At 45.5% G+C, this 16,673-nt stretch overlaps 1 protein-coding gene across 1 annotated transcript in view; it reads right to left on the bottom strand.

Moving 5' to 3' along the window:
- Positions 1-16,673, bottom strand: part of LOC144762707 (elongin-A-like) — a 586,446-nt gene that overhangs the window by 462,532 nt on the left and 107,241 nt on the right. The window contains exon 3 of the mRNA XM_078647949.1: positions 12,492-12,604. Coding sequence (XP_078504075.1) covers positions 12,492-12,604 — 113 coding nt within the window. The remainder of the gene's footprint in view (positions 1-12,491; positions 12,605-16,673) is intronic.

Genomic DNA, 16,673 nt, shown 5'->3' with positions numbered 1-16,673 from the left:
TGGTTTGTGACGTAACTTGATCGGAACTAGTGGTGGCGGAAAATTACTGGATGCCTCCGGGGTCGCTTTTGGCAAGCCCTCGGCAAGAAGAGGATACATACCCTTAATGAGGGCATGCCTCTGTCTGTCTGACTGTTCGGCTTTGACTTGTTCACCTATCTCGATTAGTTCTTTTTCTTGTGCTCGTTCTAAGGATTCTCTACTTAATTCTGACTTTCTGATTTCTTTTTCGGTTCTTTTATGAGCTTCTTTACGCCATAGCTCGATGGCATCTTTCTGTGATTGTCTGGCTTTCTTTTTCCATAATGCCTCTTCTACTCGCATGATGCACTCGGCATCCCATGTACCCGATACGGGCCATCTATACTTTTCTTCTAACTGTTTTGTATACTCTACCCATAAATCTAGATATAATATGGCACTTATGCCATGCTTCTGATACATAAAATGACCTGGACTGTCCCTAGGTGGGACTGGAACTGCTTCCTCTAACAAACCCTTTCTAGTTTTTAACTGACGTAATTTTGAAAACAGCGGCATGACTGAACTGTAATCTAGACACAATACAATACACAATGAACACGATACTTATTCCCCATTCATACCACGACATTAAAATACATGAAAAACATTTAGAAATAACAGTTCGAACAGAATACTACCTGGAATACGGAACACAGAATATATGACTTTATATGAATTTTCTCGAGAACAGAACTGACTGGAACAGAAACTAGATGCACTGCTGAAACAGTACGAAACTTACCGGTCTCATAAAGAGACACGTCAGGACCCGTATCCACCGAAGTGGACACTTCGTTTGTGTGTCTGGGTACCACCAACCCACGGACCAGAGTCAATTAGATTGACCCTGTCTAGATACTACCCCAGTAATGGTACTCACCGGGCAGCAAGAACGGAAGGCCTCGGACTGGACTGGACTGCTTCGACGACGGACAACGAACTTCGGACTTAAGTTACGGGTGGACCTCCGGATACCTCGGACCTTGGACTCTTGGCTTGGGCTCTGGTCGGGACTCGCCGCATTCCTCCACCGCCTCGTCTGGATGCTGGACCGCCTCCTCCGTCTCCTCTGTGGGCCTGAGGGATACTTGAAGCAGAAATATCTGCACGTGCACGGTATGGTTCCGTCACGGCTGCAGAGGGTCAGGGGGCCGGCGTGGCTTCACCGGCGCGTGGGGAAAGGGCAAGTCCCTGTTCGGGCGCCATTATGTGGTAAATAAATAAATAATACCCTATTTTTGAATGTATAAATGAATAACAGATAGCTCAATAAATAAGAGTCAAGATTCGAGGTAGTAGGAGTTTCGCAGGTTTATTACAGCATAAAGGACAGGAACAGGACAACCTGCATAGGAATAGGATGGCAGGGCCCAGCAGCTGCCGGGGCTGGATCTGGGATGAGCGCGCGCTAGCATTTAATAACAATACACAAGCATATATAGTAAAACAGTTGCATTACAGTACATATGATAGGCGGAGCAGTGGGTGGAGCAAAAGGCGTGACGCGTAGCAGTCGCGAAAGATAAGGGTGAAAGTGGGTGTAACAGGGCGTATACATAGACATGTGATGCAAACGTAACAGAATATGTCATGAATAGGGCGGAAACCATGGAGGGGGCTACCTGAGGAGCCGGGACCTCTAACCTGGTGGTGCGCGCAAACTGGCAATGACGTATCACTAGGAGAAGCTGGGGGCTATGAACTCTGTGCTAGGAGCAGAGACTGAAGTCTGGAGAGTCAGGGCGACATGTACCTAAGCAGTATCTAGTATCCGATGTTTAGAGAACATGTTGATATAAACTAGAAGTCAGGAGGGGAAAGGCTAACTTGATTCTAAGACTGGACCATGCATTATTCTACATGTAGTGCGTGATGAAGAATATTAAATGACCATTAAATGCAGTATTTCTCTAACGTGGAGACGTGAAGGCTAGACAATGACGGAAACTATTGATGCAGTTCAGTAGCTTAGGAATGCAGAGAAGGAGGACTGAACTGATAACTGGAATCATAACATTTTCTTGGCAGACTCAGAGGCAGAGCCAGGCTGAACCGGGCACTGCGAGGCAGGAAGTACGTGAAGGGTCGAGGATACAGGTGGGGGCTGTATCGCTCCTCAGCGAGGGCTCAGGAGACAGGAGCTGAATCTGGTGTCCAGGCCCTTTTGAGGCCTAGAAACGGGGACTTTATAATGGAATAATGTGCACACTGAGAAACGTGGCAACGTAGCTTTACATAGACCTGATATTCGTAGTATTCACGAGAACTGGAAACTGGCATACTAGAGGTGGACACAACTATAATTGTGTCTTGAATCGAACATAGGGAATACATATGCATATTTAATCATGCACACATAACATATGATGGATGACACGTAGGGACACAGAACATGGCAGAATTTACTTTTCCACAGACTTGGCACCAAGCGCAGGATATTACTGCGGTTTCCACCATCTCATCCATACCTGGGTACCATACTTTGGTGAAAACTCTATTTTTAGTTTTAAAAATGCCATGGTGGGCTAGTTGCACAACTTGCTCTGTGAGGCTGCTTTGGATCACCAAGTGCGGTCCTTGAAGTAGGCACCCTCTTGCATCGGTTGAAAGTTCTTCGTGGACATAGAACAGTGACTCCAGGACCCTCTTGGCTTCCGGGGTCCTTTGTGACAGGTGTGTCTTTAGATTTTTCCATTATCCGGACCGGACTGCAGTGAGTGCCAGTTGGAGGCACTCGCCTTGCTGAATGTCTTGTCTGAGGGTGTCCAGTGGAAGGGGAAGCGGACTGGACCACTTTGCAATGTAGCAGACATACTCTTCTTTCTCCTTGGCATCTTTGGCTTCTTTGACGATAGCTGCAATAGGGTGGTGCAAGAAATGGTCAGCTAGATTGGTGGCACCTGGTCTGTTTTAGACTAGACAGTCATATTCCTGTAGCATCGAATTTTCGATGACGGGGGTGGCTTAGAAACAGAACCTTGGAACATGAGCACCAGGAGTTTGTGGTCCATCTGGACTACAAATGGGAGTCCATAAACAGAGGTGGAAGTGTCTGCATGCCCAGTGCATGGTGATGGCTTCTCTTTCTAGTTGGGAGTATTACTGTTCTGTCTCTGTGACCGACCGGCTTGCATACGTGACTGGAGTCCAATCTTCATTTGGTTATTGTTCTGTGAGAACAGCCAGAGTCCTTTCAGACTGGCATCCAATATTGGGTTTCTGAGGATCAAAGCAGGACAGATTGGTATCAATGGACAGAGCTTCTTTTGTCTTGCAGAATGCTCCTTCCTGCTTGGTATCCCAGTCCAGGTGGCACTTGATTTGGTGAGTTCATGAGGGGTTGGGGTACACCCGCGAGGTCTGGGATGAACCTTCCACAGTAATTCACCCTACCAAAGAATCTCCATAATCTGAGAGGTTGGTGGGTGCACTCTTGTGGGACACCAGTGATTTGAAGCACCCAAGGAGGGGTATGGGATGTGCATGTCCTCACATAGAGACCCTGACATCCACCTTTTCCAGCTCCAGGGTTTCAGCTAGGGTGCGATATACGTCAGCTGGCATTAGATCTAGGATGCACCAGTGTCTATGGGTGCCGTGACCCTTTAAAGCCCCAGTAGAATCTGGCACTGCGGGAGCCGGCGGCGAGGTGATCGGGATCCACCAATTGCAAAGACTGTGTGAACAGTGTACACTTCCATGACGTTATCCATATCCTCTGGTGCGTCAGGGCTCCTGGTGGTAGCCTGGACGATTTCCTTGTGGGCCTTGCCCTTTGATGATCTGCAGACTTTGGAGAAGTGATTATATTTTCCACAGGTGGAACATCTTTTCTTTCAGGACAATCTGCTAGCTTGTGAGGAGATCCTTTGCAATATCCGTAGTCTTTGTGCCTTTCTAGAGGCTGTTTAATAGCAGCTGGACTGCAGACTGGTTAGACGACATTAACTCATTCAGATTTATTGGCCGCTGGAGGGCAGCTTCCATATGAAACGCTCTTACTTTGGACAGCTCTTGCGACCGTCCAAATGTCAGGATACCTTGGTGCGATTTCCCAGATACTTGGAAAATCGTCTGTTTTGATGAGGAGCACCCTTGATTACCGGACCTCTTATCTCTTCCTGTCCATCATGTAACCCACAGGTGCTTCCCTTGCCATGCCTGAGGAAACACAGTGTTCATAATCTCTATTCGCCATCGGCTCAAAATGTGCGTTGACAGCCCTGAGTAAAATTCCATGTTTTGGGTGTTGCTCTGACCAAAGTCTTGTATACCCTGTGAATGTTTTTTCCTCCTAGGTGTAAGAGGAGAGCTCGGCCCTGTTCAACTGCAATGTCAGAGTCTTCAAAGTAGAATTGAAGGCACTCTACCCAGTCCTTCCATTTTGGAGATAATGTGGATGGTGCATAACCTACAATAAACAGGCCTATGGCCAGGATTGAGGCCGCCAAGCTGTGTGATCATGAAGGCGCATGGGTGCCTCCTGTGTCTGTGGCACCTAGCGACACGAGCGTTGAGCAACACGTGAGGTTGGGTGGCACAGCCTCCTCACCCTGGTGATGCTTTAAACAGGGCTATCAGCCACTCATGAGATGTGGGGTGGGAGCACAGTGGCTCCTTGCACCCTTATGGACACACAGACTTCGTGCTTTGTGCCTTACCGTGAGTATCTGGACGGGCATGTATGCACCATAAACTTTTTGTGCCACTGTTGGTATTTTGGGCTGATGCTCAGCCACACAGCAATTGCTGGAGGCGAGGCCCATGTTGTGATGTTCCCACGGGGCTGGGAGTGGAGCCTGGTGCTGCCACCGTTAATCCTTGGCGCCATATGGGCACAGGGGGCGGGCGCTGTGGGGGGGAGCTGGGGTAATCACCACATGTGATGAAGTGTTGCTGCATGCAGCACCTGGTCAGATAGCTGGATACTTCGAGAACATGATCTGCGCACGAAGAGCAGGACGCAGGGTGGGGGTGGCATGATGCAATGCACCCGCTCTCGTCAGCCAGGCTTATATCCTGTGCTGCGGCGCACAGGCAGCTCCAGATGAGACGGGAAGCGACAGGTGGTTGAAGGGCGCAGGGTTGAGTACCCGTATCATCGCCAGTGTGCAGCTGGCCCCTTACGCTATGTGGGCCCTGAGCATTTAAATAAAGAAGGTACTGACACTTTTTGCAGTTAAGGGCTGGTTCGTAACTGTTAAGCTTTGCCCATGAGCTTTTATTATCACCTATGCATACTGTGTAGGATTGAATTAATACTCCCACGTACAAGGGTGAGAAACACGCAATCACTCTGATGTGTTGGGAGCTGGAACAGTACATCAGATGTGTGATTGCTCCCTATTTGTGAAATTTACATGACAGTTGCTCCACTTTGTGAGAAGTTGGCCTGGTATATGATGTTCACTATTCTAGTGAGCACCTTACACCAGTCCAAACAACCCTTATGGTGATGGTTGTAACGTCAACCTTATAGACCAGCTATCCTAGTGGTAGCATGGACAAAAGCAGTCTTAGGCTTAACTCAAGAGGGCATGTGAAGCCAGCTGTTTAACCATATGCAATCCCTTTAATACCAAATAAAAAGGACACCACACAGGTTATATATTCAAAATATATATGTGTTTATTCGTAAATCAATCCTCTGAACTCTTTATGAGGTCAAAGGCACAAGCGCATAACAAGAAACTTAATATAACATACAATAAGTTGCACAAATATGGATAGGCCCTGGTGGCCCGCTAAACCATATACTAAAATAGTGGTATAAGAACCACGTCACGAACAAGGGAAAGGCCTAGGGCCTTGGGAATTGCTGGGGCTACACTGGACTAACAGTTGTTAGGGAGCAGGAGGCCCACGGGATGCGTGTGCAGTGTCTAATTGCGCACGCGTGCACACATAGAAGTCAATGGGTGCGTAAAGTTACAAAGTTAAAGAATTAGGAGTCTTCCGACTGGACTAGAAGCTAACCACTTGAAACTAGGACACTAGGAGAGTTAATCTTCACAGGAGCACCGCAGTACTCGCATTACCTCACCCACAGGAAGCGGGTGCATAGGTCCCAAAGTGTGTCAGGTTTCGTCGTGGAGTTCTAGGGAGCCTTGGAGAAAAGATGCCCAGGAGAGAAGAGTCCGGTTGGATCCAAGGGCGGATTGAAGATTAAGAGTACCTGAAAGCAGAGGGGACAGAGTCTGGGTCACTAGCCAGTGACCAGGAAGGAACCAGGCGATGTCGGGACGCAATCAGGTGATGTTGTGAAGCTTGTCCCTCTAGCCACGTGAACCAGGAGGTGTCGACAACAACCAGAAGCTGTATACGGACTGTCCCACAAAGGCTCTCGCTGTTGGCGGTGTTGGTGCTCGATTCGGAGTCAACAGGCCTTGGCAAATGCAACCCATGCAGGAATCGAAGATGGCTTCTTACTCAGGCCAGCAAAGACAGAGGGGCTTCTCCTTCGCAGGGAAGCAAGGGCCAGTCTGGAGCAACCAGATCAGCAGTGTAGATTTCGGGTTTCATTGTCACGGAGGCCACTAGCTAACGGGCAAGTGACCGGACAGACGCGTTGAGCAGGAAAATGCAAAAGGGCCCCACGCAGCACTCGGTGAGTGTGGAGAGGTGATCTTCGGTGCAGTTGGTGCTCGGGGCTGGGGCTTCTTTATCCCCAATGCACAACTTCGAGGGTACCTCAGAAGTTGCACGGAAAGCAATTCGCTGGCTTTCCAAGATGGGCGGTCCCACGTCTCTCGTCACCTCCACGGGTCTCAGCTTTGCTGTGGCTGTGTATCAAGCTGTTGGATGTCTAGAAGTCCAGGTCTTGTCAGGCTCAGTGTTGGAGCTCCGGCGGGAGCAACGACAAAGCAAACCGTTGAGCGCTTGATGGTGCCTGCTTGTGCAGGGTGGTCAATCCTTGACCACAAGGGAGATTCTTCAGTCTTCTACGTCGAGTAGGATGTTGAAGGTCCAGAGTTTTGTATCAGAGTTTCAGTCAGGATATATCTAAAGTCTTGGGACTCAGCTCCTACCTATATACCAAATCTAGGGGCTGGATTACCTGCTAGGGCCCTCCTATGGGTGGGACCCAGGAAGGAGGTGGTTACACCCCTTTCCCTTTGTCCAGTTTCATGCCAGAGCTGGGGCTGGAGTGCCCCAGCACCGGTTTGAACTGGACTATGCATGGGACACCTTGTGTGCCCCAGGAAGTTTCTCATTTCATTCAGCCTTCCCTGCCCCAATACACTATAGCCTGTCTGGGGTGGTGCTAGTACCTCCCTGTGACAGGAAACCTATTGTCCAAGCGAAGTGTCAGGCAAAGGCCATCGAAGTCCAGAGTTTGGCCAGACGAACCCAACGCCACTAAAACCTCTAGTCGAGGAGTCCAACTTTCCATGCTCGATTGTGCAGTTGAAGCGCCGAATTGCGAAAGAACGGAAGGAGGGAGCCCCAGGCCCAAACAGAATCTCTCCCATCCTTTACAAGCAAGACCCAACTTACTGGGCTGAACAATTGCTCCCGCTCTATGTAGAAATCTGGAAGGCCGAGCAATTTCCGTCCTCCTGGAAGGGTTCAATAATTGCACCAATCTACAAAAAAGGCAACAAGAGCGAGGCTGAGAACTACAGGCTCATAGCCCTTATAGACATAGACGCCAAATATTTTTCGGGGCTTCTCCTAGAAGAACTAACTGTTTGGGCATCAAACAAAAAATGAATCCCTATCAATCAGACTGGATTTCAAAAAAACTTAGGGACCACGACAAACATTCTAGCCCTTTCCCTGCTGATAGATGCTACAATCAAACTCAAAAAACCATTATATGTGTGCTACATCGATTTCTCAGCCGCATTTGACAGCATTGACAGAGGGAAATAGTGGACAAAGCTTTCAAAGTGGGAGGTTGATCTCAAATTACTGAATCTATTGATCTTACTGCATACAGAACGCTGGATACAAATAAAACTATCTGTCAAAAGAAATACTGACTACAAAAGGGCTGAAACAGGGGTGCGTCCTCGCACCGACCCTGTTCAACCTTTTCATGTCTGACCTTTCCAAAGATCTGGATAACTGTAACCATCACGCCCCAAAGTTAGGGGGTTTTACGCTGTCAAATTTATTATATGCGGATGATCTGATACTAATCAGCCAAACTCCAGTAGGCCTGCAACACCTTATTAATACAAGTACATTTTCCGAAAAGAATGGGCTAAGCATAAATACAGAAAAATTAAAGGTGATGGTATTAAACCAAAAATCAAAAAAGCAAGCATTCCAATGGTCTCTTCATGACCATAAAGTGGAAACAGTTAAAGAATACAAATATCTGGGGATCATTTTTGATTCAAAAGGCTCATTCCAGCGACAAGAAACATCGATAAAGAACAGAGGGATTCCACTTGCCATTGCATTAAGAAGCATTAAAAACAAAATAGCGGGCCCAAATTTAATCCCCCTGCTGGACATACTTCGTGCAAAACTGCTGCCGTCGATAACATACGGCAGTGAATGCATGAGAGGGAGAGATGAAGTCACCTTCGATAACGTGGTAAGCAAAACACCGCAAATACTCTTTACGCTCCCTCCATACACCTCTCCAGCACAGTTAAGGCTGGAGTTCGGCTTACAGAAGCAGCAAATTGCACGTAAGAGCGCATACGCAAAATGCTGGCATAAAGTAAGGAATGCTGAAATAGGCTCTCTGAATGCCCATCTTTGGAAAGAGCTAGAAACAAAAAAAGGACTCCCTGCAATGGTCTACCTCCAAGAAGCTATAAACTCCCTCGCGCTAAAAGACCTTTGGGACTAGAGTTGTTCACACAAATGCTTTAAGCTCCTTGTCAACAAATCTGTGAAAATAATCTCCTTGGAAGAAGACAAAGCTGCACTAACCAGGAGGTCCCATGGGTGGTTCGTGATCCAAGGCTACACCAGAGCCTTACCACAGACATACCTCAGCACCGGCTTCTCAAGGAAGGCGAAGGAAGACTTTATGCGGTTGAGGATGGGGGTAATTCCATCAAAAGAACATCTCCCCCTGTGGAAACGCCTGGAGTCCAACCTTAAGTGTAGGCTCTGTGATAACCCAAAGGAGGATGTTCTGCACTTGTTATGTAGCTGCAAGGCTTTAGATAGAGCCAGAAGGAGCCAATTAACACATCTCTGGAACTATAGTTGTGTGCGAACTCGTCGTCAAGCTCTGCTGATTAGCTTCAAGGGAGAAGACATCCAACTAGCCTGTAGACTAGTGTGCTTCATGAAAATAGTTGACACGACCCTAAACCCAGTGGTTAGTGATTGAACTTGATTTATCGAGACCTGCTCTGGTATTTTAAGACAATTTTTTTGATAACTAAAGACACAGCAAACTGTGAAAGGCTTTTCATACAAATACACAGTACTGTACTAGATCTATCGAGATCTGCTCTGGTACTTCAAGTTAATTCTTTTTTTGATAACTAAAGACAGAGCAAACTGTGAAAGGCTTTTAACACAAATGCCCAGTACTGTACCAGTTTGCATGATTTGTTTTCTCCTTTTCTTTTTTTTAACTTTTCTATCGCTTTTATCTGCTTTGTAAAACTCTTTGATTATGTATCGCCTTCTTTTTTAATTTGTTTTCTTAAAAGAGTAATTGCAAAGATTTGTATTAATCGCGCAATAAAGATTATTATTATTATTACTATTGTCCAAGCCTCCCTCGCTGGAAGGACTCCCAGCAGCAGGAGGTCAGACTTGTGTCTGTGGCAGCAGCATCCATTTTGTGATGCTGAGGCTCTGGTTAACTTTAACCGGGATTTATGGAAGTAACATGTCTTCTCCCTCTAGAAGGGTGGAATGCTACCCCCGTCGCCAGAACTGGCGAGGGGGTAGTATTCCAAAGCGTATGACACCTTACACAACATGTTTTGATAAAGCCAAACCAAAGTTAGCAATAACTGCGAGGATTAGAATGCACTTAAGAGTATATGGTATGGCTATATCATAGAACAGCTATAAGGACATGGTTCCGAAAGCTCCAGACAGGCTCAGCTCATGCTAGAGCCTCATCTCACATAAAACCAAGCACTCTGCCTTCAGGATTGTTAAGGCCTGCCATAGGAGTGACTTATAGGTGTATATGTGTCTATATATAAGGGTAGGTATAGGAATACTACACCTAAGCAAGGGGTGATTACACCACCTTGCCCCAGCTGAGTGATCAGCCAGTTGTGTCAGTTTGGATGGCCTGCCAGGGGTGGCATAATACATGCTGCAGCCCCTGGTAGGCCTTGGGTGCACCTATGCCCTGGGTACCTATGGTACACTGTACAGGGACTCACGAGTGTGACCCAAATCCAATTAGTGATGTACCTAAGGTACATGGAGTCCATTTTACAGAGAGAGCAGATAGTTGGCCTGGGATCCTGCTAATCAGGGCCCAGGCTAAGTCGAAAACCAGCTAAACACAAGGCAAAAAATCTGGGGTAGCCATAGTCAGGTATCCACCTTCCTACACACTTACTTCCATCTTCTTGCCAACAATGAGAAACAAAATGACACCAGTCTACTGAAATAAAACTGAACCTTTATCCTGTGACAGCCATAATGACTGTCCACCTCTCACATGCAAGTCAGAAATGTAATTTCAACTGGAGACCACTGAATTCTATCCATATTTTAATATCTCTCTCCCATCTTACAACCGAAAACATTTGAGGCTGTACAAGCTTAGGTCCACTGATGGCAACAGAGTTTTAAAGTGCTTCTCCTGAATCACAGTCAGCTTTGTCAACCACCCCTAAAGGATAACACAGTGCACATGATGTGCCCTATTATCCAATTTCCCACCAGACTCTCCAGCCTGTTTTCTAGGAGGAATATCTATTTCAAAAGTGCCTGGTAGAGGCAGTTCTGACCCTTGTCCTCTTCTTTACACTTCTATACATTCTATACCCTGTACTTCCATTTGCCTTGATTTATCTTCCACTTGTCCGACTATATCAAGTTGAAGTTGTGTTTCGATGCATTTATGTAATTTGGTCTCCATTTTACAAGTAATCTTCTCAATTGTTTGAAGACAAATCAATAACCTCTTTTAGAAAGAGATAGGTCTTTGGAGATCCCCTTCACAGAGTGGTCCCTGCTTTTCATCAGCCTCCTGAAAGTGAACGTCTTGCTCCCACTGTTCCTACTGCTGCTGGCTTTGATGGTGGGGACATGATCCTTAGTAGGTGTTGCAACTGACCCTACTTAGTTGACTGATGGGGTTTAGTCAAACACAAAAATAACAACCGGCAATCAGAGATTTTAGTCTAGTCCCACTCAACCTCCTTGCACCACCCTATGCAGATGGAACCTTTCAAAGCCAAAGAGAATAGTGATTGCCATTCCTGGCTTAATCACACTGTGCAGCAAGCATGACAGGGCCACATTAGTCTAGTGAGCTCAGGCAATCAATTCTGGCCACTAAAAGTCCACATGCCTTCTTAGTCCTGTGCAGAGCTGATCTGGTGAGTAAATAGCGGGAACTGGAGCAGGCATGTCCCAGGAAATCAGCCCATATCAGTAAGGAGGGGAAAATGTCCCCTCGCCATCAAATATCAGGTCTGCTACAAAGCATACCAGAACACTCCATGAGGAAACTCCCACTTAGACCACAAGGTCAGCAGTGCCCATCATGAGGCAAACTCTTTGAAAATCAGGCTAAAAATCCACCTCTATCAAGGCCACAATTCCTCCATGTTTTATGCAGGGTTGGATTGTTGCTGCTCTTTGAAGGTAAATGTCTTACAATCTTTTACACTAGTTTTTTTTTTTTTTAAACGAATTTTTCAATGGCAGTGTTAAATTTTGGTTTTGACCAACTGGTGTAGTGTGACGAGTTTATAATGTAAACTGAGACCATATAAGATTTGAGCATTTGTTGCTTGTCAAAAATTCAAAACGCGGTCGTAAATAAAGTACAAAGCAAACCAATTCACTCGTTAAAAAGGAGCAAATAAGGCAGGAAGTTAGGGGACTACTTCACTGGCAAGCCAGACGATCAATGCACTACTCTTATATTAGTATTTTGAATGTAACCACCACTATGCGAACAGATTCGAGTTCCATCTTATAAATCAAAAATGTAGCTCTCATTCGAGAAAAACTCCTACCACCACATAACAAAATAGCCACAGTAAATGAACATTAAGTGTAATATTCACAAAAGTTATAATATATTTTTGTAAGTCAAAGAGTGGTATTACATGGAAATTGATGGGAACTGCATTTTATACTTGACAAGGCAGCTGTAAATGTGGAACTCCATAAAATACTTTGGGTTCCTAGTTGGTGAGTTAAATAGCAAGGTAATGTAAAACTAATCTACAATCAGAGTTCCTTTTTAGTCAATCCTAGTAAATCAATATCCAGCACAGAGAATATTGGTCGTTTTTAACATTGTCAATAGACATGAACAGTTCCCATGGTTATTTGAAAATTACCTTTGCGTTTCTTCAGGCACAAGTTTTTTCCATTGGCTTACTAGACATTTAGCCATATCACCAACTTCATCATGTTTGCGAAGGCTGTTCACTGTCTTGCCTATTCCAGTTTCCTGTGAAAAGTCATTAGGACAACGAAAATAATTTAAACTGTCACAAACAATTAGTATATTTTTTTTATTTTATTATCTTCATTAAAGTTTGTTTCAATCACATTACATGTCACACCACATGCATTCTTCGCGTTTCATTCGGTCTTCCTTTCTCACTTTTGGTTGGTGGAGCGGCGAATAGAGTCTTCACATTATCAACAAATAGAACATGGATTTGGGTAAGCCAATACATAACATTTCCATCTGCAAGCAGTTATGTTACAACAAAACTTTCCTTAGCCACGTAACTACCTTTTCTATACATAATTATAGTTTACACATCTGTAAATTACACACCAATTAGTTAGGTTGCTACAGTAAAACTCAAAGTCTTTTAGGGTATCTGTGGTTCATCTTAGTTTCTGGTTAGCTATGAACAGTTATGACTGGCTCAGTAGGCAGGACTGACATTTTTAGGTCTCACCTGAATTAACGTATGTGTGCTTGCATATGTGCTCTTGCTTGCGAGAGATATGGTCTTGGAAAAGGTGCTTGGAGGCCGCACACTGCTTACAATTCGTGGGCTTCATTATTAGTCTCATTTGCGGCCTTCTAATTGGAGAGCATGAGCTGCACTTCCTCTTGTTTCTGCAGAAGCACGGACCAGGTACCAATTGCTTCAAATTTATTAAGGTGCCTCCGCTTGTGGAAATGTGATTGAGGTACTTTTTTTGATTCTTGGTTCTTCCCCTCAAGAAAGGGGAATAAAGCGCTACGACACGGCTCGCGCTGGCCCCTTCATAGCGCTTTTATTAATTTTCCAAAGCTTAGTGCGGTGGACGCCTTAGCAGTGAGTTCCGTGTATATTTCTGATAAGAAACGTTTTTGGGGGTTTATTGTTAACCTGGACACTGTCAGTACACGATTTTAAATGTGGATATTCATATCATCACGCCAACCATCTTCAAAAAACGTTACAAATTACAGTGTCGCAGAGAATATTCTTTGGGTTCCTATTTTCTTTTATAGTTTTTAGGTTTGTTTTTTTACGCCACTTGTTTTGCAAGAGAAATCACAGCTACATTGTTTAAGCACGGGTTGGGCTAAACAGTTAAATCAGGACAAGTTCTTCGGCTCCCAGAAGCGGAAGCGTTTTTCTCCCTATTAGTTCTACAGGAAACCTCAGATGTGCGATTGCTTCCTTTTGGTGAAATTTACATGGCAGTTGCTCTACTTTCTTAATCTTACTTCACTTGTGTGCACCACCTAAAAAGAGAGCACGGGAACATTTGGCCACACGTCTATTCACTGCAACATCACGTGTTCAATATTTTTTTTTATTTTTTTTTAACCCATTTAAATTGTCATTTGGTTTTACAGATTATAAATAGATATTTAATAGGGACCATTCTCGTTGTCGATATAACCATTACCCCAGGTCCCCAGTGATCCTTGGGTCTCCCTTTCTGATATAGAGGTAACTTTCTAAAAGTAGCATTTTCAGAATTGAGCATTAAAATATGGATAACCTTTTTGAGGGGGGCAGACAACATAACGGCAGCACACGCCCACAACCATACGGCGAGAAACGAAATGTGGGCACCCCTTGACAGACACCTGGGAACGTACAAACCCCCTTGAGAGGGCCAGAGCCCACTGCCGTTCACCTGTGTTTTTGGCACAGCAGAATGAAGCGACAAACTGTCTCCATCTTCCTTTTCCTTTCCTTTCACCCTATTCTTTTCATCTCCATGTACAGGGGTACAATGACCCACAGAGTGCAATTCACAAGCGAGCCCGCCAAGCCCGTTGTAACCCCTACGGAGCCCGCGAGGCAACGTTGCCACTGTACTGTATGTATATATAAAAAATTTGCTAATAAAAATCTGTTTAAATTATTATTTTTTTTTTAAATACGGCTTTACTACTAAAGATGGTTTTCAAATTAAAACTAATTTGAGTGTAAACACCATTTTTCTATCTGATTCCAATCCAAAGTAATCACTTATTAAATGTCATACGGAACCCAGTGTTGTTCAATGGGAGAGATGGGCCTTACAGTAGTGAAAAACGGCTTTAGGAATTTTTCCACAGTTGGGCATGTAAAACAGAATAATTTACAGGCTCTAGGTACAGTTAGTACTATTTATTAAGGATTTACAAGCAAATTAAATGTGCCAACTATGTGCAAGACAATTCTCCCATGTTTGAAGGACAGAGTACAGGCACTTTAGCCAGTGGGGCTCCTCCGCTATCGCTCCCCACTGCTTTGAAGTGCAAGAAAGGAAAAATAAAAAGATAGTTATCATTTCAATTTTGTCCCTCTGCGACAGCTTTGTGACGGGTGGGGTGGGGCTACCCTGCTAGCAGGGGAGGAGTGGTAGCACCCTCCTAAGTGCAAAGTGACTTTTCCCGGCCCTCTCGGGCTGAAGAAACAGCCATTGCGCACTTCGCATGTTCTCCATGCAGGCTGCATTCAGCCTGCCTGGAGAACATGCCCAGGCCCCCAAGTTCCTGGCTGAGTGCCGAACCACGGCGCTCAGACCAATCACAACCCTGCATTGCAGCATTGTGATTGGTCAGCGGAGCCTGGCTGCCTGCTTCCTGTTCTGAGGAAATACAACGGAGAGACGCGGCAGTAAAGTAAGTTTAATTTTTTTATAATCCCCTTACCTGCCTCACCACCCCAGATCCATGCCGGCCGCTACTGACTTTAGCACTGGTTAACAGATGTACAGCGTGCAGAGCAGTACTTATTTTATTAAAATAATAAGTGCCAGAGCCCTGGCCAGGAGGCCATTGCAACTTTCTCCACCGGATGTACGACGTTACGACGCGTTCCATTACAACGCGTGCTTTCACAACGCGTCCCTTACAACGCAAGTCGTTACCATGACTTGCGTTGGGGGCGCGGATTGAGAATAGTATAATTTACTATTCTAACACCAGTCCCCGTGGACACTAGGGAAGGTGTTGGAATAGTAAATACACTATTCTTAATCCTCTAGCGCCCTCCAGCGCAAGTCGTGGTTACGACTTGCGTTGTAACGGACGCGTTGTGAAAGCCTTGCGGAGTAAAATCCGCGTTGTAAAGGATGTTCCCCGCTCCACCCGTTGCCCGTATCATCGCTGTCAATGACAGTACCAAAACAACTCTCTTGCCTTCAGGTGTAACAGTTCAGATTATTTGAGGTCCACGTAACTTAAGGAATGGCTGAGGAGGTAGGTATTAGCAATTTTTAGTATATATTGTGTTCATGAACAACCGCCGTTCTGCTCACCTTTAAATAGGTGAGCAGCGTCACCATGTGGCATACTGTCATACTGGTGCTGTTGACAATTAAGTGCCAGTGCTGAGCACTAGAAACCACTGGTTCAAACTAAGCACTGGGGCACAGTCAAAATGCCAACAAAAACTATTTGTGCAAATAGGAGGTGAGAAAGCAAAAGGATTGGGGGAATACTACACCAACGATGTCAGGTCCTACAGTTCTGTTGGGGGTTTCTATATGCCTTCCAGACAATGACACAAAGGGGGCTTAGGTGTGGACAGAATGGGACACCCTGGCAGTATGACTAGGAGGAGCTGCACCCATCCCCTACTTGAACCTCAAAAGACACTGCCCTCACACCAAGAAAGGAATAGGACACTAGGCCTGCCTGTCTTTTGTCACCATTCGCAACACTCTCCCTGCTCATTGCGCCCTTCTCCACAGCAAATGAAACTCTTCACGCCAGACTTTGAGAAGGTAACCTTCAGCAGGACTAACCTGGTCTCTGCATTCGGCCTGCACTCCATTGCAGTGGGCCTGATCTTGTGACTTTTCCCCGAACTAGCACAACCAGATGACCATGAATGGCGCTTTCTGTTTTCAGGCGCTACATTTACTTAAAGCTAGCCATTCTGGTATTTACTCTATTTGCCTAAATTAGCTTGGGGGTTTTCTCGTGTTGAGTTTTCACTTTATTACCGTTTGTGTGCTGCATAAATACTTTACACAGTGCCCCTAAATTAAACCTAAGCTACCAGATGGTTAAGCACAGGTTAATTTAGTGACCCTTGTGGTTCACCCGGACAAGGATTGTGGAT

Source organism: Lissotriton helveticus, chromosome 6 (assembly GCF_964261635.1).
Source record: "Lissotriton helveticus chromosome 6, aLisHel1.1, whole genome shotgun sequence".
In the NCBI taxonomy this organism is placed as follows: domain Eukaryota; kingdom Metazoa; phylum Chordata; class Amphibia; order Caudata; family Salamandridae; genus Lissotriton; species Lissotriton helveticus.
This window is presented reverse-complemented; position numbering and strand designations above follow the sequence as displayed.